This window comes from Acomys russatus, chromosome 11 (assembly GCF_903995435.1).
Source record: "Acomys russatus chromosome 11, mAcoRus1.1, whole genome shotgun sequence".
Classification (NCBI taxonomy): domain Eukaryota; kingdom Metazoa; phylum Chordata; class Mammalia; order Rodentia; family Muridae; genus Acomys; species Acomys russatus.
This window is the reverse complement of record NC_067147.1, coordinates 58,442,589-58,469,256: the sequence shown is the minus strand read 5'-3', so window position 1 is coordinate 58,469,256 and position 26,668 is coordinate 58,442,589. Positions and strand designations below refer to the sequence as shown.

At 50.8% G+C, this 26,668-nt stretch overlaps 1 protein-coding gene across 1 annotated transcript; it reads left to right on the top strand.

Annotated features, from left to right (window-relative positions):
* The first annotated feature begins 2,167 nt into the window (after positions 1 to 2,167).
* Positions 2,168 to 12,323, top strand: Mapk13 (mitogen-activated protein kinase 13). The gene is made up of 11 exons (XM_051153425.1): positions 2,168 to 2,356; positions 2,852 to 2,981; positions 4,038 to 4,096; positions 7,038 to 7,287; positions 7,703 to 7,750; positions 7,875 to 7,989; positions 8,077 to 8,148; positions 10,459 to 10,538; positions 11,387 to 11,465; positions 11,561 to 11,737; positions 12,064 to 12,323. Exons 1-11 carry the CDS (start codon positions 2,238 to 2,240, stop codon positions 12,144 to 12,146), a joined length of 1,212 nt encoding a protein of 403 aa, XP_051009382.1. The 5' UTR covers positions 2,168 to 2,237; the 3' UTR covers positions 12,147 to 12,323.
* Positions 12,324 to 26,668: the final 14,345 nt, after the last annotated feature.

Below are 26,668 nucleotides of genomic sequence, written 5' to 3'. Positions count from 1 at the left end.
ACCCCACTGCAGAGACTCTAGCCCCTTCTCTTCTCTCAACCCAGACGGAAACCAGGTGTCTCGGGGCCAACTATCATCAACCCGTGAGCAGCTCCCGAAACACGGTTCCTTAAACCGGAGCCACCAACCCGAAGAGTCTCAAACTCCTGATGCCTGCCTTTCCTTTCTCTTCCCAAGGGGGACTCAGGATCAGCAAAGCGGATGTGGGCAGGAAGTGGGCTGTACTAAGGGAGCCACAACCTTACAACTATCCCAGGTGGTTTGGGGACACCACTGCACCTTGCTGCCAAGAGCCTGGGCTTTCTCATCCTCACCTGGCTCTGCCCTTGTGCCTTGTGACCTTTAGCTAATTACTTAACCCCTCTGTGCCTGTTTGTCACTTCTCTGGTGAGGATGCTCTGCCTGACTCACCAGCCTTCTGCCCTGGAGTGGAATACGTAAAACATGCTAATGGCAGGCGCATGGCAAGCATGTGTGTTTATCTCTCACGTATACATTCTTTGATATGGGCCTTACGATGAGTAAGGTGGATGCCCAGCTCACAACATGTGTCAAGTGTTTCTGTGCGGGTGCTTCGCCAAATGATCTGCAGACTGTGTGTGAGAGAAGCAGCTGGGCAAAATTTGGGGTCTGTAGACAGCTTGATGGGGTCTCCCAGATGGCTTGTGGCTTTCCTGTAAGCCTCCCTCCTCTGACAAATGAAGCAAGCTGCCTTCACTCCTTTCACAGAGAAGCCAGGGAGCAAGCATCGACACATCCACGGGACATGCAGAGCCTGTCCTTCCAGAGCCCTCATGGCTGAGCTGGAGAACAAGACAGTGGTCAGAAAACCAAGCCAAAGCCTATACTCAGAACTGGAAATTTCCTTGGAGGCAGAGGCAGGGGGATAGCTATGAGTTAGACGCCAGTCTGGTCTACATAGCAGGTTCTAGGCCAGCCAAGACACGCAGTGAGACCCTGTCTCACAAACCACCACCACCAATGACAAACAAACTACCCTGGACATTTAAATCTTGACTCTAGAATTAGCAGCTGTTGATTCTGGGTGGAAGACACCAAACCTTTTCTGCAAGGAACAATTTAAAGTCTGAATTTTGTTTCCGAAAAATAAGGAAAGAGCAAGAGATTCTGAGCCACAGTCCATAGCTGAACCTTAGGATCTGGAAGTCATTATTTCTTCTTCTTCTTCTTCTTCTTCTTCTTCTTCTTCTTCTTCTTCTTCTTCTTCTTCTCTCTTCTCCCTCCTCCTCCTCCTCCTCCTCCTCCTCCCTCCTCCTCCTCCTCCTCCTCCTCCTCCTCCTCCTCCTCCTCTTCTTCTTCTTCTTCTTCTTCTTCTTCTTCTTCTTCTTCTTCTTGTTTCTTTGAGACAGGGTCTCTCTGTGTAGCCTTGACTGTCCTGGAATCACCCTGTAGACCAGGCTGGCCTCAAACTTAGAGAGCCACCTGCCTCTGCCTTTTGAGTACTAGGATTACAGGTGTGCGCCTCCCCCCCCCCCCCGTATTTTCTTTACTTTTAAATGTATACAATCGCATAAGTACTGGGAGATGAACTCAGGTCCTCATCCAGAGCAGTTCAGACTCTTAGCTGCTGAACAACAGCTCCATCTTTAAGATTGTTTCAAGTCAGGATTTTACTATGTAACACATGCTGGCCTCTGACCTGCTTTGTAGCCAAAGATGACATTGTTCCCCCCCTCCCTCCCTCCTTCCCTCCCTCTTCATTCTCTGTTTCTAGTTTCTCCCCACTCCTTCGTTTCTTCCTTCGTTTCTTCCTCCTTTCTCAGGTTCTCACTCAGTCTGGCCTCGAACTATGTACTGTGGTGGACTCGAACTGCCTCTGCATAGTACAGACCTGAGCCACCACGCCTTGCATCTGTGAGGTTTTATTTCTCAAACTATCAACACCGCACCCCACCCCACCCCCGCGCCCGGCCTAGCTCTTCGGACAGGGCAGGAGGGACCTAGGCAGCCTCCCAGGCACCCCTTCCCGCAGGCCACCCGGTACCTGCTGCAGGTGGCGGGTGGGGCCTGGGGCCTCCGCCGGTGATGGGAGGAGTCTGGAGCGCGGGCGGACGGGCCGGGGCGGGGACGCACCTGGGTGAGGCGGCAGGTGCGCCGCCCCACGGGGGAGGAGCGGGCGCGGGGCGGGAGGGGGCCCCGGCGGGACACCCGGGCCTGGAGCCCGCGGGCAGCCACCGCAGCCGCCGCCGCGCAGGGCCGCCACCACGGGGTGCGGGATGAGCTTCACCCGGAAAAGGGGTTTCTACAAACAGGACATCAACAAGACCGCCTGGGAGCTACCCAAGACCTATCAGACGCCCACGCACGTCGGCAGCGGGGCGTATGGCGCGGTGTGGTGAGACCCCCGGGACCCTAGGAGACAGAGGAGCCGCAGGCCACCCCTTAGCAGCCTCCCCTGGTTCACCCGGAGACACTAGGGGCCCCTGTGGGTTGAGTGGCTGCCGAATCTAGTTCTCCAAGGTTGTAACTTTTAAAAGGGACCTCGGAGTTTCGTGGGACAGATCCCTGCGGTTGCAGATGAGGCCCCAAGAGGGGAACTTGCCAAATCGCAGCGTAGGGACACCTGGCCTGCTCTACATCCTGTCAGCATGAGTTGTTTCTGTCCCTGTCCCGCTGCCCCTTTCTCGGTGTCTTCCCTACCCCCCACCCCCGGCCCAGCCCCCTCCCGTACCCGGCGCGACCCACACACACTCTGCTGGCCTCTGAGTTCCTGGTCTCTGACCTGCATGGGGGAGATACGGAGTAGGGGTGGCCTAGGACAAGGCGGGAGGGATCCTGAGTTCGGGCTTTTTGCGTCGCCCCTCCTTCTCACCTGCCCGTGACCCCGCAGCTCGGCCACTGACAAGAGGACAGGGGAGAAGGTGGCCATCAAGAAGCTGAGCCGGCCCTTCCAGTCGGAGATCTTTGCCAAGCGCGCTTACCGCGAGCTCCTGCTGCTGAAGCACATGAACCATGAGAACGTAGGCTGCTGCGGCCGGGGAATGGATGTGTTGGGGATCAGAGGACAGGGAGAGAGGGCCCAGGAGTGGTCTGCTCAGGGTTCTGGGGCGCAGGGCCAGGGAAAAGACTCTCCCTTGCTCCACCCTGGCTTCGCAGCTCCTTAGTTCAACAAGAAGGTGCCAGGGCCTGCCCAGCTCACTTCCCAGAAAAAAAAAAAAAAAACAACCACCTTTATCTCGATTGAGAGGAGGAAGTAAGCACAGGGGAGCTTTGGGATTGGTTTTGTGAGAACTCCCGCTTCTGCTGGGCCTGGGCACTTGAGCTAATGCTGTCTGTGTCGGGGACTGTAAGACTGACAACAAATCCTGAGTATTTAGTGCATGGCCGGGGGTGGGGGGTCGGGGTGGGGCTGGCTGACTTACATAATCCTCTCGGTAACCCATGCCACCCGTGGCACAGATAAGGAAACTGAGGCATGGAAAGGTTTCCTGGGTTATGCAGTTCATCAGGCGGCAGATGGGGCTGGAAGTCAAGGCAGCCTGGTACCTGACCATTTGACCTTCCTGTCTGATGCAAACAGCCGGTAACCCAGCTGTGGACCAGACTGGAGGGCCGAGGTCCATTTCAAATAGTGGCTTCAGAGCCTTGTAGTCTGTGAGCCCCGTGCCCCTTTGCCCATCCTCTCCTTAGCCGTGTCTAGCTATGAGGTGGAGGGGGCTTTCCCCTGCTGCTGAACCAGCCCTATAGCAGACTGACAGATGTGACTGGCGACCCAAGGTCCAAAGCTGGGGCTGAGATGTCCTGGAGACACGGAGGCCTTTCATCCGTCACTCTTTTTCTTTTTCCTCGTGGTTTGTTAGTTGGAAGTGGAATTGTCTCCCCTGCACCCCCAATTTGGGAGCTATGGGCTTACCTTGCTCTCAGCCTGGGCCCCCATAGTGCTCCCATGCCACCTGAGGCCACCTCCTGTGGCAGAGGGTGACCTGGCTGGTGGCCTCAGGGCGGCTAAGGCTTTGAGGAGTAGGGAACAGGGGGGCGGGGGGGCGGTCCAGCCTCACTGGTGATCTTTTCCTCAGGTCATCGGGCTCCTGGACGTCTTTACCCCTGCCTCTTCCCTTCGAAACTTCCATGATTTGTGAGTGGGGCTACACTGGCTTGGGGGTGTTGGCAGATCTTAACGGAGGCTTAGGGTAGCTTCCAGGATTGGGTGGAAAGGGGGTCCCCACTAGCAGTTCTCACGCCTCTTTCCTGTCACATTGAGGTTCTCTCTGGAGAGGTACCTCAGCTTTGGGTGGAAGAACTTTAGGGACCCTGTTCCCGCCCCCCCCCCCCCCGGCTGTCTGCACAGCTCCTATACTTGTTACCAGGCCTTGGCACCAAGACAGAGACAACTGCTGCCTCCCACACAGTGTGCACTAACACCCCTCACTAATTCCTGGGGCCAGGTGTGACCTTGGACCTCAGGATACCTAGACAGTTTGCCCAGCAGGAAGCGAGGGTCAGGTAGCCCTGGATAGTCTGGCAAATGGGGTTTGACTGTTACAAGTAAGCAAAGCGTTTGGTTGCAGGGTGTCAGGCTTTGTTGGCACGTGCCTGGGCAGGGACGACTGGGAGATAGTGAAAATTCAGGGCGTGAGTGGCAGCTGTAAATGGCTTTCCTCATCCTACCTCAGTCCTACCTCAGTGCCACAAGGGTTGTGGGAGTGTTTTGGTGTCTTGTGCTGTTTAGATGGGATCTCTGATGTATCACAGGCTGGCCCCCAACTACCTGTGTAGCCAAGGATGACCTTGAACTTGGGGTCCTCCTGCCTCCATCCCCCCAAGTGCTCAGATTCTAGGCTTTGGTGCTGGTAACTGAGGTCATGGTTTTGTGCGTGCTAGGCAAGCAACACCACCAGCTGAGCCGCACCCCCAGCCCACTAAGTCTGGAGGCTTTAAGCAGGGTGTTGATCCTGTCTGTCAGATTTGGGGGATATAGGCAGCAGCTATGAGAAAGGAGCAGGGAGCCCCTGGGGAGAAGCTACAGCGTCGAGGACCCCCGACACACCACACTGCAGTTGATCTTCATTACCGTACGGGATCCCGAGGGCAGATCCAAGGCCCCCTCAAGCAGTACTGACAGGACTTGTGGCATCTCTTTGGACATGGTGGCTGAGGGAGGTTAGCACAGGTGTCCAGGAGTCTCAGTCCCTGTCTGGAATCTAAGAAGGAAGAACAGACCTTGAGGAAAAAATAACGAACTCCATCTTGGGCCCTTGACTCTTTGTTTTGGTTTTGGTTTTTGATTTTTGGAGACAGGGTTTCTCTGTGTAATAGCCCTGGCTGTCCTGGGACTCTTTTTGTAGACCAGGCTGGCTTTGAACTCACAGAGCGTCACTGTGGTTGTGAGGTGGTCACTGGAGACCTTGATCCCGGCAGTTGAGGTTCTGAGAGCCAGCATGTGGGAGGCAGTGAAGAAAGTGAAGTAAACTGTTTCTCCAACGTTGGAGGAAGAAGAGAGACTTAAAGATTTCTTTTAATTTAAAATTATGTATGTGTATGTATGTATGTTTTGTTGTGTGTTGGTATGTGCACATGTCTGAAGTCACAGACAGTTGGAAGTTGCCTATAGATGCTGGGACTTGAACTTGGGTTCTCTAAGAAACGCAACAAGTGCTCTTGGCCACTGAGTGGTCCCTCCAGCTCCCTGAAGTAGCTTACAGAAGCAAGGGGTGTAAACATGTAACCCCAGCACTCAGGAGGCAGGCGGAGCCCCGTGAGTTCCAGGCCAGGCAGGGCTACGTAATGCGACCCTGTCTCAAAAATAAAAAAAAGTATGTGTGCGCATGTGCGCTATACACATACCGTTTATAATCTACTTTTCGCTCTGGACTTTGCCGTTACCACCTGGAGTCACAGTTCTGACCTTGACCTGTTTGAAAATCCCTTCCGAGTGCCTGGTAGTACAGGCTCTTTCTTCCTCCACCCTCTGAGGACTGTTTCCCATGGCTTCCTGGAAGGGCAGACATTTGTAGTAAGGGGAGCCGTCTGGGCTGGGCGTGACCCGCTGCCAGAAACCTTAGCATGGAAGCAGAAGGAAACGCTGGCAGCTGCTGCTGTGGGCATGGAGGGCAGAGCCAGGGCAACGCTGTGTGAACACAGCGTGTAGTTTACTGAGCATGCTCCAATGCGGGTGGTTATCCTGAGCTCGGCCAATCGGGTCGCAGTGGCAGCAATGCCAGGAGCCCAGGCTGGGCACTGCTGGCTCTTCATGTGTTTTATTTATTTATTTATTATGTGTTCATGTGTATGGAGCTGCATATGTGTATAAAGGTATGTGTGCATTTATATGTGTGTACATATGGAGGTCAGAGGTCAACCTCTGATGTTGTTCCTTTCTTTTTTTTTTTAAGAGTTATTACTTGTTAATTTATTATGTATACAGTGTTCTGCCCACGTGTGCCTGTATGCCAGAAAAGAGCACCAGATCTCATTATAGATGGTTGTGAGCCACCGTCTAGTTGCTGGGAATTGAACTCAGAACCTCTGGAAGAGCAGCCAGTGCTCTTAACCTCTGAGCCATCTCACCAGCTCCCCTTTTTGTTTTTCTTCCTTTCTTTCTTTTTTGTTTTTTTTGTTTTTTGTTGGTTTTTTTTGTTTTTTGTTTTTTGAGACAGGGTCTCTCTGTGTAGCCTTGGCTGTCCTGGACTCTCTTTGTAGACCAGGCTGGCCTCGAACTCACAGCGATCCACCTGCCTCTGCCTCCTGAGTGCTGGGATTAAAGGCATGCGCCACCACAGCCTGGCTGTTTTTGTTTTTTTTTGAAACACATTTTTTTCTGTGTAATCACCCTTGTTGTCCTGGACTCACTTTGTAGACCAAGCTGGCCTCAAAATCACAGCAATCTCCTGCCTCTCCCTCCCCGAGTGCTGGGATTATAGGCGTGCTGTACCGCCACCTAACACTTCTTAGGCCTTCTTGCCTGGTGTTGTCTCCAGGGCTGCTGTTGTGGCCTGCTTCTGCCCCCTGTCCCTCCGAGGTCACCCCTGGGCCCACAGGAGGCTGGGAGCTGTGCTAAAAAGCCTCCTGCCTTCCAGCTACCTGGTGATGCCCTTCATGCAGACAGATTTACAGAAGATCATGGGGATGGAGTTCAGCGAGGATAAGGTCCAGTACTTGGTGTACCAGATGCTCAAAGGTCTGAAGGTAGGTGTGGGTGGCCGGCACAGTGGCCAAGGGCTCTGTGGAGAGGTAGAGCAGGCTGTGATGGGGTGTGGAAGCTGCCACCTCCAATTCACCTTCCTCTCCCCCTTTCAGTACATCCACTCAGCTGGCGTCGTCCACAGGGTGAGTGCTTTTCTCTACCATGCCTCAGGCTCTGTGTGCTTAGGGGGCGGGGCGGGGCGGCGGTCGGCACTGCTCAGGTGGTCAAGGGTCTGGCAGCAGTGGAGAGAGTGACAGTTCTCAGGAACACTGGCTGTGGATGGTCTGGGGAGATTTGGGGAGACCCTTTGGGGAGTTGCTGCCCACTGAGGCCCGAGCTGGCACTTCATCATTTTATACACGAGGAAACGGAGGCCTGGAAGGAAAGAGAAGTGGCCCAGCTCATCATGTTGCAGTGCATGGGGCGGGGGGGGGGGGGGGGGGGCCTTTGCGCATGCGCGGGCACGTGTGTGGGTGCGGGTGCATGTGCGTGTGCGTATCTAAGACAGCCTGCTGGCTCGGCTTCAGCCCCGTGCTCCCTCTCTGTCCTCCCACCCAGGACCTGAAGCCGGGCAACCTGGCAGTGAATGAAGACTGTGAGCTGAAGGTGAGTGGCTCACAGCAGGTCCACCGAGGATGGGGCGGTGGATGGAATTTCAGGTGAGGTGGGCTCTGTCCCTCGGGGACCCCTTTCCTCAGCCAGCTCGTTCTCCGTGTCCCTTGAGCCATAGATCCTAGACTTTGGGCTAGCACGGCATGCAGACCCCGAGATGACTGGCTATGTGGTGACCCGCTGGTACCGGGCCCCGGAGGTAATTCTCAGCTGGATGCATTACAACCAGACAGGTCAGTGGTCAGCTTCCCCAGGGGACCCTGGTGACCTACTCTAGAGGCTATCAGATGGTCCAGACAACACCCGCTCCTTCCTTGCAGTGGACATCTGGTCTGTTGGCTGTATCATGGCAGAAATGCTGACGGGAAAGACCCTCTTCAAGGGGAAAGACTGTATCCTTTGCTAGAAGCAGATGACGCCTATCTGGAGACCCATTCCCTCAGCAATGATATTTATTTATTTATTTTTGGTTTTTCTTTTTTAATTCTTTTTTTTTAATTTCATACAATGATTTTGTTTTGTTTTGTTTTTGTTTTTTTGGCTTTTCGAGACAGGGTTTCTCTGTGTAGCCTTGGCCATCCTGGACTCACTTTGTAGACCAGGCTGGCCTCGAACTCACAGCAATCCGCCTGCCTCTGCCTCCCGAGTGCTGGGATTAAAGGCGTGCACCACCACACCCGGCTCCATACAATGATTTTTGATCATATTGATCCCCTCTTCCCCAATTCTTTTTATTTTTTTAAATATTTATTTATTTGATGTAATGTATGTGAGTGCTCTGCCTGCATGTACACCTGCGTGCCAGAAGAGGGCACCAGATCTCACTATAGATGGTTGTGAGCCACTGTGTGGTTGCTGAGAATTGAACTCAGGACCTCTGGAAGAGCAGCCAGTGCTTTTACCTTCACAGCCATCTCTCCAGCCCCCTATTTTTTGTTTTTCCAGACAGGGTTTCTCTGTGTAGCACTGGCCATCCTGGACTTGCTTTGTAGACCAGGCTGGCCTTGAACTCACAGGGATCTACCTGCCTCTGCCTCTGAGGGCTGGGGTTAAAGGCGTGAGCCGCCTTGCCCGGCTGATATTTATTTATTTATTTATTTTGTTATCATTATTATTATTTGTTGTTGTTGTTGTTGTTGTTTTTGTTTTTGTTTTTTCGAGACAGGGTTTCTCTGTGTAGCCTTGGCCATCCTGGACTCACTTTGTAGACCAGGCTGGCCTTGAACTCACAGCGATCCGCCTGCTTCTGCCTCCCGAGTGCTGGGATTAAAGGCATGCGCCACCACGCCCGGCTGTTGTTGTTGTTTTTTGAGACAGGGTGTCTCTGTGTAGTCTTGGCTGTCCTGGACTCACTTTGTAGATCCACCTGCCTCTGCCTCCCTGAGTGCTAAGATTACAGGCGTGCGCCACAGCACCCGGCTCAGCAATGATATTTAAATGTGTCTCAGTGTGGCAGCCAAACAGCCCTGCTGAAGAATTATTTATTTTGTTTTGTTTTATTCTTCAGACAGTAGCCCTGGCTGGCCTAGAATTTGCTATGTACTTCAAGCTGGTCTCTGCCTTCCAAGTACTGGGATTAAAGGTGTGCAACACAACACTTGACATTTTAGTTTTCATTGTAAGTCAGGGTCTCCCATGTCCCAGGGCCTCAGACTCACTGTGTAGCCAAAGAGGACCATGAGCAGCACCTCCCAAGTGCTGGGGTCACAGACGTGTACACACATCCCTGTGCTGGGCATGAAACCCAACGTTTCACACTTGCTAGGCAACCAGCCTAGCAACCGAGGCCCATCCCTTAGAATGGTTTTAAAGATTTTTGTTTTTGTTTTTGTTTTTTGAGACAGGATTTCTCTGTTAGCCTTGGCTGTCCTAGACTTACTTTGTAGACCGAGCTGGCCTCAAACTCATAGAGATCTGCCTGCCCTCTGCCTCCCAAGTGTTGGGATTAAAGGTATGTGCCACCACCGCCCAGCTAAAGATGTATTTTATTTATGTGTATATGTGATATGTGGCATCACAGAGGCCAGAAGAGGGTTTCAGATCCCCTGGAGCTGGAGTTACAGGGTTTTAAAAGGTATCAAACATGGGTGCGGGGAATTGAACTTGGGTCCTCTGGAAAAGCAGCAAGCTTCTCCAACCCCCTAGCATGAAAATGCAGATAATCAAATGATAGAAAAAGAGTCTTTGTCAGGTGGCTCATGCCTTTAATCCCAGCACTCAGGAGGCAGAACAAGGCAGATCTCTGTGAGTTCCAGGACAGCCAAGGCTACACAGAGAAATCCTGTCAAGAAGAAAAAGAAGAAGAAGAAGAAGAAGAAGAAGAAGAAGAAGAAGAAGAAGAAGAAGAAGTAGTCCTTTCTGTCCCCACCTCTGCTAGGAAATCAGCCATAAGCAGATGGGGAGCCCTCATGGGCTGAACAGATGAAGAAACAAGTGAGGGGGGGCATCCAGCTCAAAACAAAGAGGGAACATGGGAGGGTAATTTGGTGGGGGTGGGCCTCACCCACCTGGGCAGCCTTCTCCTTACCTGGGCTGTCAGGAAGGCCTCTAGAGAGCCACTCCAACTGTCCCCAGTGCTGGCCATGGTTAGGTGGGGCCATAGCCAGGAGTATCTGCCAGGCTGGCTAGAGCAAGGGGTGGGGCGGGCAGGCTCAGAGCACCGCAGAGAGCAAAGCAAGGCTGTACCTTAACTGGCTGCCAAGACCTGGACCAGCTGACCCAGATCCTGAAAGTGACCGGGGTGCCAGGTGCTGAGTTTGTGCAGAAGCTGAAAGACAAGGCGGTGAGTGGCGCTGGCTGGTACCTTCTCGAGGGGTCTCTGCCCTCAGGACCCTGCTGAATGATTATTAACGTTTAATATTGATTTATTTCAATAAATCAGCAGTTACTCCTTAACCAGCTTTATACCCAAATAACCACACACAGAGACTAGGACCTATTTAATTAGCCTAGAGCACAGCGCTGCCCAATAATCACTGCATCCTAACCCTCCGAGCCAGCATGGTTTCCTCCCAGTCAGATTTCCCACATTATGCTTGCTTTTTACTCATACCTTATGTCCAGCTTATTCTCCTGGGGTTTCCTGGTCCTCCCCACCTGCATCCCTCCTGTCCTTCTCCTTCTCCTCCCCTCACTCCCCAGGATGTCCCGCCCTATTCTCCATTGCTCAGCATTGGCTAGTTGGCTTTTGTTGGCAACACTGAGAACCAATGGTGACATGTTTACACACACTTGAGGCAGGAGATACTTAGCATAAACATCACAATGCAGTGTCTGGGTTGAAACCAGATAGTGGGGTAGAGAAGTCAGCATTTGAATGAACAAGGGTGAACTACACAGTCTACCCCCCCCCCCCCCCCCGCCCCTCCCCACCGTAGTGGTGATGGCGCACCTTAATCCCAGCACTCGGGAGGCAGAGGCAGGCAGGTCGCTGTGAGTTCGAGGCCAGGACAGGCAAGGTTACACAGAGAAACCCTGTCTTGAAAAACCAAAAAAAAAAAAAAAAAAAAAAGAACATTGTGCCAACAGACGCTCTTATCCTCATCCTACCTTGGACTCATCCTGGCCTTCAGTCATACTTTCTCCCCTCAGGCCAGAGCCTGAAGAATTCTGTGCTTTTCTGTCTTCTAGGCCAAATCCTACATCCAGTCCCTGCCCCGGAGCCCCAAGAAGGATTTCACCCAGCTCTTCCCACGCGCCAGCCCTCAGGGTGAGTCCCGGTCCCGACCCCCGGGGTGCCTGCCGCCCATCCCAGCAGCCACCTGTCCCCGGCCAGGCCGGAGGCTCACCGCCATGTCCCTGCAGCTGCGGACCTGCTGGACAAGATGCTGGAGCTGGATGTGGACAAGCGGCTGACCGCCGCCCAGGCACTCGCCCACCCCTTCTTTGAACCCTTCCGGGACCCTGAGGAGGAGACCGAGGCCCAGCAGCCATTTGATGACGCCTTAGAACACGAGAAACTCACTGTGGACGAATGGAAACGTAAGAGACGCTTCTGTCCTCCCCGCACCCGCCCTCCTCTGCAGCCGAAGGTGGCACACGTGTCCCCTGTGGGGTTTCTCCTTTTTTTTTTCTTTTTTGGTTTTTCGAGACAGGGTCTCTCTGTGTAGCCTTGGCTGTCCTGGACTCCCTATGTAGACCAGGCTGGCCTCGAACTCAGTGATCCACCTTCCTCTGCCTCCCGAGTGCTGGGATTAAAGGCGCGCGCCATCACGCCCGCCTGGGGTTTTCTCCTTGAAGGGGTTTCTACCGCACTGTCTGAAGGGCCGGCTCTCTCTGGCGCACGCTAAAACCCTCTCTTTCTACAGAACACATCTACAAAGAGATCTTGAACTTCAGTCCCATCGCTCGGAAGGACTCTCGGCGACGGAGCGGCATGAAACTGCAGTGACTTGTCCAGTCCCACCCGCAGCTGAGCCCGGGAGACAGGACACAGTTGGCCCCAGGACCAATATTTTTCTCACCGCTTATATCTAAGGGCTTACGGGAATGTAGCCTCCTGAGCCGAGAGAAGTATCTTCCAATGGCTCAGTGATCAGCCCTGAGGGAGCAGAATTCCAACCTGCTGCGGGGGAGGGGGGCCACGGAGCGGGGGAGGGGGGAGGCTGTGGTCACAGCAGGCTGTATTAAAACAAAAGTGTGGGTGACTGCCTGACTGTTGGGTCCTTTCCTTCCTTCCTGGCGGGAACTAAGGATGTGTTAGCCAGGCTGAGACCCCTGGCAGGGTTTGCTTCTGGGGTGGGCGCAGCACAGAAACCAACATAGAGGTTTAAAGCAACAGAGATGTCTTCCTCACATTTCTGGAGTTCAAAAACACAGGCATAAGCCGGGCGTGGTGTCGCATGCCTTTAATCCGAGGGTCTCAAGTTCCAAGTCAGGTCAGCCTGGGCTACGTAAGTGAGGCCCTGTCCCAAAACAAGGGTGGGTGGGCCTAAACAACAGCAGAGTGGCAGTGTTTGGAGTTAGGGCCCGTCTAGCGCAATGCAAAAGCTTTGGTCTGCACAAGTTTCCTAAACAAAGTCTCATTCTGGGATTCCAAGGGGATGTGAGTGAATGTGGGACTGGGGTGGCAGCAGTAGTCAGCTTGCTACCGATCACTCCTAGGTCGCACTGTCCTCTGTCCTGTTAGGCCTCTGAGGCCCAGTTGCTGCAGGTGGCGGGCTGTTTGTTGCTGGCAAGGTGTTTTGGGTGCCTGAGAAGCAATGGAGACATGAAAAGACAGGGGCTGCCAAGGAGCTGCAGGAGGCAGCCTCCAGCTTTTCTTGGCTAAGATGGCAAACCTCCGTCCTTCCCATAATGCTTTGCACTGGGAAGCTGCATCTCAGGGTAAGGCAGCCAGTGATGGCTTGATTCCTCCCTCCGCCATGGTAGACCAGGTTCAACTATGTAGGGCACTTGGCAGCCTGGCCTGGGTTCCCGCCTTGGGTCCCCTGACGTCTGAAGTCATACACACCAAAGGAACTTGCCAGAATGCAGAGCCACTAAAGCTGCATTAGCCCAAATGTAGACAAAGTAATGGAGGAACCTGTCTCAGGATCAGGAGGCCAAGGCAGAACCGCACCACCGTGGGAGGCCAGCCATGGGTTGTCCATCCCGGCCGGGATCCACCATGAGGCTGGCCCTGTGTACTAGCAGGCTGAAGGCTCTGACAAGTCCTGCAGAAAAGTGCTCTGTTCTGTATGGGTTATTCCAGAAATTTCCATTCTCCCAGAGGGTCAAAAGGCGTGTATTTTAGGGCTGAGAAGGTCTCCTGATCATGTCGGGCATTTTGTTAGAATCTGTGCCATTTAGAGGAAACTTACAAGTGTATGGTGGACACAAGTTATCCATAACGTGCAGGTGTTAGGCCACCACGTGTAGCCAGTGCACCATGTTCATTCAAGACAGCAGCTGGGGGCTGGAGAGATGGCTTAGAGGTTAAGAGCACGGGCTGCTCTTCCAGAGGTCCTGAGTTCAATTCCCAGCAACCACATGGTGGCTCACAGCCATTTATAATGAGATCTGATGCCCTCTTCTGGCCTGCAGGTGTACATGTAGACAGGCCACTGTATACATAATAATAACTAAATAAATCTTTAAAAAAAAAAAAGACAGCAGCTGGGGGTTTGGGGGTAACGGGCAGTGTCTGTGGGTCCTCTGCTTTCTGTACACATAAACACGCTGAAGTAAAGCTTAATTGAAAACAACAAAAACTGAGGGCTCCCCAGCACTCAGGAGGCAGAGGCAGGCGAATCTCTGTAAGTTCGAAGCCAGCCTGGTCTACAAAGTGAGTCTAAGACAGCCAAAGCTACACAGAGAAACCCTGTCTCAAAAAAAAAAAAAGGCTCATAAACTGGCATCAGATGCCACGGAAAGGGCTGCAGGAGGCAGGATCGGAACCCACGGGGGAGGGGCTTGACGTCAGGGTTCAGCTGAACCTGGATTCCAGGGCTGCCTGCCTACCCTCTGTAGCACTGCCTCCCCCAGCCCTGTCGCTGCCGGTTGTGTCTATGCCAGGGCAGCCAGCAGCCATAAGGCTGTCTGTCTGTGTACATTATCAGCTTAGAGCCCCTGACAAGTCCCGAAGAACGTAAGTATTTATTTATTTTGAGACAAGGACTTTCTGTGCAGGCCCTGGCTGGCCTGGACTCACTTTGTAGACTTCACAGACTTTGTAGACTTCAAACTCACAGAGATCCTCCTGCCTCCGCCTCCGGAGTGCTGGGACTAAAGGAGCACACCCCGTTAGAGCTCTGTTTTGCCTTCCTAAACATACTTAGCCACAGGAACCCATTTTTTCCTGATGGTGCCACACAGCCCTCTGCCAGTGCAGGGGACCCCCCCACTGTTCCCCAGTAGACAGTGTATGTACCTTGGTCCCCTCTTCTCTGTCACTGTGGGCCCACCTGGGAACAAATATCTGTGGGTGAGTGAAGACATTATTGATGCCACCAAGTCCCCAAGGCTGTTTCTCTGGTCAGTCAGTCCTATGGTGATGCCGACCACAGAGAGCACAGTGGCCGTGGCCAAGGGCTGGTCCCAAGCTGCCCCTCCGAGAGGACTCCTTATCCCAGAACAGCAGCCCCTCAAAAAGACAGCAGACCCAAACAATCCAGCATCTCAAATCTAGGCTGTTTCTCCAGCAAACAGGGCTTCGTGGCCTTGAGTATCACCCGCTGGGTCCCCCTGGCTGGCTGGAAGGAGTGAGGTGACTGCTGGCAGGGCCTGTGACCCTGACCTTGGTGGCTGAGCTGTTGTGGGTGGACAGTGACTCAGAAAACAAGCACAGAGACAAGAAACCCAGAGCCAGGGACAATCCCCTAACGACAGTTTATGCCCTCCTCTCCTCCCCTCTCATGCAACCGAAAGGTGTCCTTGCAAAGTGTCACAGTTCCTCCACCCAGATGGACCACAGGGCCAGGGTCATCCCGGGTCAGGCCTCACTTGGCTTGCGCTGGGTGGGTGGACGGGCCCCTACGAGGAGGCCCCAGGGCAGGTGCTGTGGTAGTGAGAGCCGAGGCGGCATGCATGGCGGTGGCCAGCGTGCAGAGCGGGAGCAGAACTTACAGGGGAAATGACACAACTGTCACCACAGAGGGAGCAATCCCAGCAGCCCCAAAACCGCAGTGCATGAAGGAGGCCTCTCTCCTGCTCCTGGCCTTTGTGTCTGACATTCCCTGGGGTTCCAGGTGGAGGCCCTGGATTGGGGTGGGGTGAGTGTCGACTGGAGCTGCCGTCAGTCTAGCTTGAGTGTCGACTGGAGCTGCTCACTAAAGGCTCCTGACTCTTTTATGCCTTAAACCAACCTCCCTTCATCTCATCTCGCTGTTGTGATGCCAACAGGGCAGGCATGGCCTTAGTCTCTCCCAACGTGGGCCAGCCAAAGGCTACCTTATTGTTATAGGGTCACAACCAAGCTGTGGCCACTGGGGAGTGGAGGGACTGAGTCGAGGGACCCAGGACCTTTTTATATGATCTTTGCCACATACCATAGATCTGTGATTGCTTCAGAATTTACATTTTTACTTTTTCTTTCTTTTTTTTTTTTAAGGACTCACTTAAAAAAAAAAAAGATTTGTTTATTATTTATACAATATTCTGCCCACACGTGTGCCTGCTTACCACAAGAAGGCACCAGATCTCATTGCATGTGGCTGTGAGCCACCACATGGTTGCTGGGAATTGAACGCAGGACCTTCGGAAGAGCAGATGGTACTCTTAACCTCTGAGCCATTTCTCCAGGCCCAGGATTTACTTTTTTAAGCCAGGTGGTGGTGGTGCACGTACCCACCTCTCTGGAGGTGGAGGCAGGCAGATCTCTGATTTTGAGGCCAGCCTGGGGTACAGAACAAGTTCCAGAATAGCCAGAGCTACATAGAGAAGCACTATTTCAAAATCAAACAAACAAACACTCTTATCTTTTGTTTTTGTTGTTGTTGTTGTTGTTGTTTTGTTGTTTTTTGAGACAGAATTTTCCTGTGTAGCCTTAGCTGTTCAAGACTCACTTTGTAGACCAGGCTGGCCTCAAACTCACAGGGATCTGCCTGCCTCTGCCTCTCAAAGTGCTGAGGTTAAAGGCGTGCGCCACCACTGCCTGGCTGATCTCTGTCATTTGTAAGCTAGCCTGGTCTAAATTCCAGAGTAGGCAAGCTACTCAGTGAGATTCTTTCTCAAAAAGCCAAGCAAACAAACAAATAAAATAAGCATATAGGGCCGGGCGTGGTGGCGCAGGCCTTTAATCCCAGCATTCTGGAGGCAGAGGCAGGCGGATCGCTGTGATTTCGAGGCCAGCCTGGTCTACAAAGGGAGTCCAGGACAGCCAAGGCTACACAGAGAAACCCTGTCTCAAAAAACCAAAACCAAAACAAAACAAAACAAAAAAATAAGCATATAGGAGCCGGAGGGATGGCTCAGAGGTTAAGAGCACTGGCTGCTCTTCCATAAGTCCTGAGTTCAATTCCAGAAACCACATGGTGGCTCACAACCATCTATAACTAGAGTCCCATGGCATCCAATGCCTTCTTCTGATGTGTAAATATACATATAGGCAAAACACTCATATGCATAAATTACATATATAAATACATGTTTTTAAAAGGCATATAGTTTCCCCCCTAATTTATAGCCAAAGTAGACTTTGTGTCTGCCCCCCAAATGAGGAGAAATACTTCTAGTTTAGAACTAAAATTTCCACTGTGGGTGTACTTGTAGGTAAGGTCCACTGTGCTTGTGGCTGAAACAGTTCCAGCCTCTGCTTAACTGGTTAATCACAGTGCTGATCCACTCTGGTTTCCATTTAACGATGAGCTGTGTGTGTGTGCCTATATGTATGTATGTGTTTGTGTGTGTGTGTGTTTGCGTGTGTGTGTGTTTGCGTGTGTGTGTGTGTTTGTGCATATGTGTATATGTTTGTGTGTGTATGTATTTGCGTGTGTGTGTGTGTGCGCGTACATGCATACGTGTATGTGTATATGTGTTTGTGCATGTGCGTATGTGTTTGTGTGTGTATGTGTTTGCATGTGTGTGTGTGTCCTTCAGATGCCAGACACCTTTCTGAGACAGAGTGTCTTCCTCAGCCTGCAGCCTGTCAACTGGGAAAGGCTGGCTGGCCAGCAAGCCGGGGGGATCTGGCTAGCCCCAGCTCCCCAGAGTGAATCACACACTGGTACCACTGTGCCTGGGTTCTGTGGATCAAACTCAGGTCCCCAGGCTTGTTAGAAGACACTTAGCAACTGAACCACCTCTCCATGGACCACCTTTATGTGTGATGTGGTGGGGGTGGCATGCATGCGTGTGTGTGTGTGTGTGTGTGTGTGTGTGTGTGTGTGTGTTTCTATGTGTTCCCTGACTTCCTAATCTCAATCCTGGGCTGACCTTAACCATGCCTGACTTTTTAATGTGGGTCCTAGGATTTGAACTCAGCTTCTCATACTTAACAGCAAGTGCTCCTACCCCCGAATCATCTCCCCAAACCCACGGGACATTCTGATGTTCCAGAAGCTTCTTTCCCCCCCCCCCCAAGACAGAGTTTCTCTGTGTAGCCTTGGCTGTCCTGGACTCGCTTTGTAGACCAGGCTGACCTTGACTCACAGTGATCCACCTGCCTCTGCCTCCCCAGTGCTGGGATTAAAGGCGTGCGCCACCACTACCCGGCCAGAAACTTCTTAAAATAATGCAGAAAGAATCTTCAAGAAAGAAGCAAACCCAACACTCGGGAGGCAGAGGCAGGCGGATCGCTGTGAGTTCGAGGCCAGCCTGGTGTACAAAGTGAGTCCAGGTGGCCAAGGCTACACAGAGAAACCCTGTCTCGAAAAACCAAAAAAAAAAAAAAGAAAAGAAAGAAGCAAACATTGGAAGGGCTTGTCCTATGTAACATATGCATGCACCGCTGTGCCTCAGACAGCCTGGGCCACACCCATTTCACCAAAGGCCTACGGCCTTGGTGGGCAATGCCAATGTCTTTGAAAACCACCCCAGTGGCTTTGGTGCCTTCGGAAGGAGGGACTGTGAAAGGATGCCTACATGGATGGGGAACTGGGTATTTCCGGTATGCTATTGTGAGCTTGTCAACTTGATTGGACTTAGGATCCTAGGGGATACACTCCTAGACACGTCTATCAGGGTGTCCCCCAGGGGTTTAACTGAGGAGGGGTTGTGGGGTAACATTCTCCCATGGGTGGGGTCCCAGGCTAGATCAAAGACAGCTGAGGAACCAGGCATGGTGGCGCACGCCTTTGATCCCAGTATTTAGGAGGCAGAGGCAGGAGGAGCTCTGTGAGTTCGAGACTAGCCTGGTCTACAGACTGAGTTCTAGGACAGCCAGGGCTGTTACACAAGAACTCTGTTTCAAAACAAACAACCAAACAAACAAAAAGCCAGCCAGGGGCCCGCACTTATCTCTTTCTGCCTACTGACTAGAGTTTGGCACACACCTTCCTCACCGTGGTAGGTTGTCCACACACCAAAATGAGCCACTCCTTCCTTTGAGTTGCTTTTGCCGGCGTTTTGTCATAGCCACCAGAAAAGGAAACCGTAACGTACATTACGTTGGGAAATCATCACATGCTGCTTAAGCCTGCTGGAAGCACACGCAGAGTGCACCTGCCTTCCTGCTGGAAGTGCTCACAGAGTGCACCTGCCTTCCTGCTGGAAGTGCTCGCAGAGTGCACCTGCCTTTGTCCCACTCTCAAGCCTGTTTATGTCACTCGCCCTCTCAAACCTCTTGTCAGATAGAAGAAAACAGCAAACAGCTAAAGGGTGCTAAAACCCTGCGTCCTTGAGAAGAACCAAAAAAGTCAGCCAGCTTAGGGGTTGCAGACATGGCTCGGTGGTTAGGGGCACTGGCTGCTCTTCGAGAGGACCTGGGTTTGGTTCCCAGTACCTGCACGAAGGCTCACAACCATCTGTGACTCTAGTTCGGGGAAACTGATTCTCATTTTAGGTCTCCACAGGCATTGAATGCTCGCGTACAGAAATACAAGCAGGGAAGCAGTCTTACACATAAAATAAATGAAAACTTTTTTATTTTTTTTGCTTGTCTTTTTTTTTTTTTTTTTCCGAGACAAGGTCTCTCTGTGTAGCCTTGGCTGTCCTGGACTTGCTTTGTAGACCAGGCTGGCCTGCCTGGCCTTTTATTTTAATTTTTTTCTAGACAGGATTTCTCCGTGTAGCTTTGGCTACTACAAAGCGAGTTCAGGACAGCCAGGACTACAAGAGAAACATTGTCTCGAAAAATAAAAACAAAACACCACCACCACCACCAGCAACAACAAAAACAATTATAATAATCAAGAGGTCAGGGTACTGTCAGGGTAGTTCTTTTCTCTCTTTTTCGTTTTTTTGTTTGCTTGAGACAGGGTTTCTCTTTGTAGCCCTGGCTGGCTTGGAACTCGCTCTGTAGACCAATCTGGCCAGGAACTCACAGAGATCTCCTTGTCTCTGCCTACCAAGTGCTGGGATTACAGGCGAGCACCTCCACACCCTGCTGAGAGTGGTTCTTTAAGAATTATTCTTAGGGGCTGGAGAGATGGCTCAGAGGTTAAGAGCACTGCTCTTCCAAAGGTCTTGAGTTCAATACCCGGCAACCTCGTGGTGGCTCACAGCCATCTATAATGTGGTCTGATGCCCTCTTCTGGCCGAAGCTGTAAATGCAGGCAGAGCACTGGATAGATAATAAATAAATCTTTAAAAATTGTTTTTCATTTACATGTGTGTATGTCACATGTGTATAGGTACCCAACAGAGGCCAGAAGAGAGAAACTGGTTCCACGGGATGGAGTTACAGGCAGCTGTGAACTTCCATGTGTTTTCTGGGAGTTGAACCTGGGGCCTTTGCAGGAACAGTCCATGTTCTTAACTGCTGAACCTTCTATCCAAGTGGTTCTTTTTTTTTTTTTTTTTTTAATATTTTAAAAAAATTTTTAATTTATGTGTGTTGGTGTGAGGGTGTCAGATCTTGGAGTTACAGATAATTGTGAGCTGCTATGTAGGTGCTGGGATTTGAACCCGGGTCCTTAGGAAGAGGAGGCAGCGCTCTTAACCACTGAGCCATCACTCCAGCCCCTATCCAAGTGGTTCTTAATGATGCTCACCCATCTCTCTGTCAGACGGCCTTCCTTTTGGGCTTGCCTCCTTCAGTCAGGAATGACTGTGACAAGGTCACTGATGACAATGGCTTCAGCCATGCGGTGTCACGGTGTCATCATCTCTACAGGAGAAGGAGCGGTTCCTCCTTCCACCCAGCTCCCGGGTAGATGTGAGGAGCTTTCAGGCTGAGGTGGCCAGCTGGAAGCTTCTTGACGAATCCCTTTAAGAGCTTCCTGTGTAGGACTGACCACGTGTTCGTTCCTCAGCCAGTCACCGGGGAAAAGAAGAAATCCACGGTTGCGTTTCTGGCTGGTGTTTGTCAACTTGACACAAACCAGAAGGAAACTCAGCTGAGGAGTCGCCTCCGTCAGATTGGCATGTGCGCATATCTGTAATTAATTTCCTTTACTTTGTTGTTGTTGTTGGCTTCCTTTCCCGGCCTCCCCCCTGGCCCCCATGCCCCCCCCCCTCCATTTTTTGAGATAGGATTTCGATGTGTATTCCTGGCTGTCCTAGACTTGCTTTGTAGACCAGGCTGGCCTCAAACTCAAAGTGATCTGCCTGCCTCTGCCTCCCAAGCGAAGAGATAGTTTTATTTATTTATTTATTTATTTATTTATTTATTTATTTATTTATTTTTTGAGACAGGGCTTCTCTATGCTATCTTGGCTGTCCTGAACTCGCTTTGTAAACCAGGCTGGCCTCGAACTCACAGGGATCCACCCGCCTCTGCTGGGATTGAAGGTGTGCACCACCATGCTCTGCTGAAGAGATTTTTATTAATATTTCTTTTTAAAACTTTCACGTGTAGGTGTGTTTTGCTTGCATGTATGTCTGTGAACCATTCTTATGCACTACCCTTGCAGGTCAGAATCTTCTAGAACTTGAGTTCAAAGTGGTTGTGAACCACCCTGTGGGTGTTGGGAATCTCAGTAAGAGTAGCCTGTACTCTTTTGGCGGGGGCGGGGGCTGAGACAGGGTTTCTCTGTGTAGCGTTGGCTGTCCTGGACTCGCTTTGTAGACCAGGCTGGCCTCGAACTCACAACGATCCACCTGCCTCTGCCTCGTGAGTGCTGGGATTAAAGGCGTGTGCCACCACGCCCGGCTTAGCCTGTTACTCTTAATTACTGAGACATCTCTACAGCCCCCCACACAGATTTCTTTTTATTATTTTAAATTATGTCTGTGTGTGAGCACATTTGTGTGTGAGTGCAGGTGTTTCCCACTCACTCACCAAAGCCAGGGGCCTTGAACCCCTTTGGAGCTGGAGTTAAAGGCAGTTGTCAACTGACTGGCACAGTTGCTAGGAACCCAACCCAGGTCCTCCAGGTCCCCTAACTGCTGAGCCATCTCTCCAGCCCCCAGTGTTGTAGCTTTTTGTGTCAGTCAGGAACATTTGGGGCAGGATTTTTTTTTTTTTTTTTTTTTTTTTTTGGTAGCTAAAGCGTCCTGTGATGCGGGATGAAGCTGGGGCCAGTAGCACCCAGTGATCTATATGGACCTGCTGGTCCAGTGATACATCTTGAGTGGGTAGCCACTGGGATCTCAAGATGAAGTCTGTAGGAGGCCTCACCAGCAATTACAGACCACAGCTGAGGTCCCCACTCTTGAAGCAAAGCCATGGCCCCACTGATTACACACGTGATTAGTTTTTTTTTTTTTGTCAGGAGAGTCTGTTCCAGCCTTGCAGTAGGTACTGGGGAGACTTGGGCGTTGGTGTCCACTCTCCTCTTCCACGCTTTGTCTGAGCCAATCAGCAGTGAAGCTGGCTGTCAGGCTGTAGCCATTCCCGAAAACGCAACAGTCACAGGACTTAGCTACCCACACCCGGTCCACTCTAGTCCGACAACTGGTTTCCTGGCACTGCAGAAAGCCCTGGTGAGGAGAATTGGGCTTCTGACTGGGACAACACCTTGGGAGGCTGGGGTGCTGGCATTCAGGGTGCTGGCATTTGGGGTTCTGGTATTCAGGGTGCCCTGAGTCACAAAACAATGAATGCATGACTGTAGCTGCTTCTGTAATTAGAATAGATAGGTATGGAGACGAAAGGGTAGGAGTGGCCCGTCACCTTTCATGATTAACCCTAATGACTTACTCACCAAATGAGTGTCTCTCGTCCTGATGACGTCGGACTCCCCTGCCAGGGATGCCTCTAGAAAAAGACAGGGCAGTGTTTTCCCAACTGATCATTTTGAGTCTTTATTTATTTATTTTTTAATTTTATTTATTTTTATTTTGTGTGCATTGTATGTCTATAGGTGTCAGCTTTTGGAGTTACAGACAATTGTGAGCCGCCATGTGGGTGCTAGGAATTGAACCCGGGTCCTCTGGAAGAACAGTCAGTGCTCCCAACCTGCTGAGCCATCTCTCCAGCCCATATTTATTTATTTTAAAAGATTTATTTTTGCTTTTATTTGTGTGTGTGTGTGTGTGTGTGTGAGTGAGTGTGTGTGAATGTGTGTGTGTGTGTGTGTGTGAATCTGTGTGAGTATATAGGCATAAGTGCCATGTTCACGCAGTAGCCAGACAGGGGCATGTGATTCCACCCCCTCTTGGAACTGGAGTTTCAGGTAGTTTTGAGGCACCCACCATGGATGGTGGGACCTGAACTCAGGTCCTCTGGAAGAGCAGCCATTGTCCCTAACTGCTGAGCAATCTATCCAAATTCAATTTTGAGTCCTAGATCACATGATTAGGGGGAAAAGAGGGTCCCAGTGTTGGCAAGGGTAACAGGTACTGAGTAAACTTGCCCATTACTTAGAAAGACTAGTGCCAATCAGTGAGGACGGGGCATCTTGGCTGATACAGCTCAGTTGCTCTGTGGCCTTATTCTACAGTGTCCAGTGGAAAGAGCTAACGCATCATGCCTGTAATCCTGCGAGGACAGAATTACCAAAAGCTAGACCATTAGCCAGGTGAGGTGGCACGTGCCTTTAATCCCAGCACTCAGGAGGCAGAGGCAGGTGGATCGCTGTGAGTTCGAGGCCAGCCTGGTCTACAAAGTGAATCCAGGACACTCAGTCTACACAGAGAAACCTTTGTCTAAGAAGAAAAAAAGGTAGATCATTTCCAGATGATCTGCTGTGTTACCTTGTCCTCTAGAGTTCTGTGTGGACTGGCAGCATTAAATAAGGATGGAGAATGAGGGCCTGGATAGAGTGGAAGTCTGGTCCTTACTTGGATGTCACATTGGAGTTCGAGCGGTTAGAATTTGTTTAGGAGCTTGGTGTGGTGGCGTGTGGTTTTCATCTCAGCACTCAGGAGGGCGAGACAGGTGTGCCTCTGTGAGTGGGAGGCCAGCCTGGTCTACATAGTAAATTCTAGGCCACCTAGGGCTGTATTCTCTTCTTTTTCTATCTGTCCGTCTGTCCGTCTGTCTGACTGGAGGGCCTTTCCCCTTGTACAGATTAGATGCTATACAGTTTGTGAATCAGTAACAAAAGCAGGTTAGAAGTCTGAACCTTGGGGGCTGGAGAGATGGCTCAGTGGTTAAGAGCACCACCTGCTCTTCCAAAGGTCCTGAGTTCAATTCCCAGCAACCACATGGTGGCTCACAACCATATGTAATGTAACCTGGTGCCCTCTTCTGGCCTGCAGGTAAACAAGCAGACAACACTGCATACATAATAATAAAATAAGTCTTAAAAAAAAAAATGAAAAAAGAAGTCTGAACGTCAGCATGTTCTTGGGTACATGTTTCCTTTCGCTCCTGCTGGTGACATGCCTAGGTCAGGCTCCCTCACTAGCTACAGAGCCACTCATCCTTCCCATTATGATGACGTCCACGTAGCCTTCCTCTCCCATTTGGACAGATGCCCTCCCTTGCCTCCAAAGCTGGCTAGCATCTCTTGAGATGCTCATATTCCAAAGAATGTTCAAGTCACTAACACAAAACCAAAAATCTTTCCTATATCCAATCTCATGAAGTTGGGTTTGGTTTTGGTTTTCCCCACACTTTTTTTTTTTTTGGAAAATATTTTATTTGTTTATTTATTTATTTATTTTTGTTGTTGTTTGAGACAGGGTCTCTCTGTGTAGCCTTGACTGTCCTGGACTCACTTTGTAGACCAGGCTGACCTCACAGGGATCCACCTGCCTCTGCCTCCCGAGTGCTGGGATTAAAGGCGTGCGCCACCACGCCCGACTTCCCCACACTTAAAAAAAAAAGATTTATTTATTATTATGTATACAGTGTTCTGCCTGCGTGTATACCTGCAGGCCACAAGAAGGCACCAGATCTCATTACAGATGGTTGTGAGCCACCATGTGGTTGCTGGGAATAGAACTCAGGACCTTCAGAGGATCATCCAGTGCTCTTAACCTCTGAGCCATCTCTCCAACCCCCTGGATAAGCATTTTCTAAAGAAAGATTCATTTACTATGTACACAGTGCTCTGCCTGCATGTATACTGCTCATCAGAAGAGGGCACCAGATCTCATTATAGATGCTTATGAGATAATATATGGTGGCTGGGAATTGAACTTAGGGCCTCAGGAAGAGCAACCAATGCTCTTAACCTGGGAGTCATCTCTCCAGCCTCTGGAGTCTGTGTGGGGGTATGCGCACATGCATGCAGGTGCTGGCAGAGACCAGAAGAGGGTATCAGATTTCTTGGAATGGGAGTTACAGGTGGTTGTGAGTCATCAAATATGTTGCTGGGAATTAAACTTGGTTTTGTTTTGTTTGGGTTTTTGGTTTTTCAGCCCTGCTGAACTTGGGTTCCTGTGAAAGATCAGTACAAGCTGAGTCATATCTCCAGTCCCCATGCCAGCATTTAAAAAACAACCTCCCAGCCGGGTGTGGTGGCACACGCCTTTAATCCCAGCACTCGGGAGGCAGAGGCAGGCGGATTGCTGTGAGTTCGAGGCCAGCCTGGTCTACAAAGTGAGTCCAGGATGGCCAAGGCTACACAGAGAAACCCTGTCACGAAAAACCAAAAAAAAAAAAAAAAAAAAACCAACCTCCCATTAGAACTTAGATTCAGCCACGGGTGGTGGTGCGTGCCAGCTGATTTACATAATAAGTTCCGGGGCAGCCAAGGCTGCACATGAATCGGTTGTAAAAACAAACGAAAGTCTAGCTTAAGGTTGCTCTTCAAAGTCCTTGATTTGTCTCCTGGAACTCCACTCTGTAGACCAGGCTGACGTTAAACTCACAGAGATCTACTGCCTCTGCCACCGGAGTGCTGGGATGAAAGGCGTGCACCACCACTGCCTATTTTATTTTTTATTTTTATTTTTTAAATTAAAAATTTTTTTTATTTAATTTTAATTTATGTGCATTGGTGTGAGGGTGTCAGTTCTTGGAGTTACGGAGAGTTGTGAGCTGCCGTGGTGTGGATGCTGGGAATTGAACCCGGGTCCTTTAGAAAGAGCAGCCAGTGTATGAGCACATTCAGGCCTCTCAGGGGCCAGTTCTTCCTGTTCACCTTGTGGGCAGGTCTTCAGCCGTGGTGTCCTGCACCCAGCCCTAGCTTGTATCTTTGCTCTCACTGTTGGATTGGAATGGCTTAGAGACAATGTCAACCGCAGAACCTTGACTTTTCCAAAGCTAGATTTGCCCTTAGGCTTTATGGTGATGAGCGTCAATAGATTTCCCTATTCATTAAATTAGCTCAAGACTGAGCACACCTTTAACCCAAGCACAGGGGAGGCAAAAGCTGGCCAATCGCTGTGAAGTTGAGGCCAGCCTGTTCCATTGCTCTGAAAATAAACAAAACCAAAAGCAACCACCACCACCAAACAAACAAACAAACAAAAAAACCCAAACCGAAACTAGTTCAAGTTGGTTTAAGAACAGCAAAGATTTTTGCTAGCATCCCTAAAACAGGAAGTGCTGTTCTTTTCTCTAGCCCCTTTGTCCTAACACCCACTCAACCCAACCTTTCCTTTTCCCTTCACTGCGCTGCTGTCACCAACCTAACATCCTCCCATGCTGGTCTGTACGGGATCGCTTTATGTTCACACGGCTTTCTGGATTTTACTTTTACTAGCCTGTGTGTGTGTGTGTATGTGCGCGTGTGCGTGCAGAGAGCATCAGATGCCCTGGAGCTAGATTTGTGGGCAGCGAGAGAATAGCTGTGAATAGCTAAGAGCTCTAACAGTTGACCAGCTTTCTTTCCTTCCATTCCCAAGGCTGGATCGTCAATCCAACCTGCCTCAAATCATCTTCCACACAGTCTGAGAGGGTTGGTTTCACCTCCGGCATTCTTCCTGCATTGTCAGAATTTTTTTTTTTTTGTCAGAATTCTTTTAGCCAAGTATTTAGGGAATATTTTGTTAGAAACCATGTAACTATTTAGTGAAGGCCTGTTTTTTTTCTTTTTGGGTTTTTGTTTGTTTGGTTTT

Excerpts from the sequence above, each read along its gene's own strand:
- Mapk13 (XM_051153425.1), top strand. The coding sequence starts at position 2,238 with ATGAGCTTCACCCGGAAAAGGGGTTTCTACAAACAGGACATCAACAAG. Across the intron at positions 2,357-2,851 it reads GGGGCGTATGGCGCGGTGTG|CTCGGCCACTGACAAGAGGA; the intron begins GTGAGACCCCCG and ends GTGACCCCGCAG. Across the intron at positions 7,990-8,076 it reads GATGCATTACAACCAGACAG|TGGACATCTGGTCTGTTGGC; the intron begins GTCAGTGGTCAG and ends CCTTCCTTGCAG.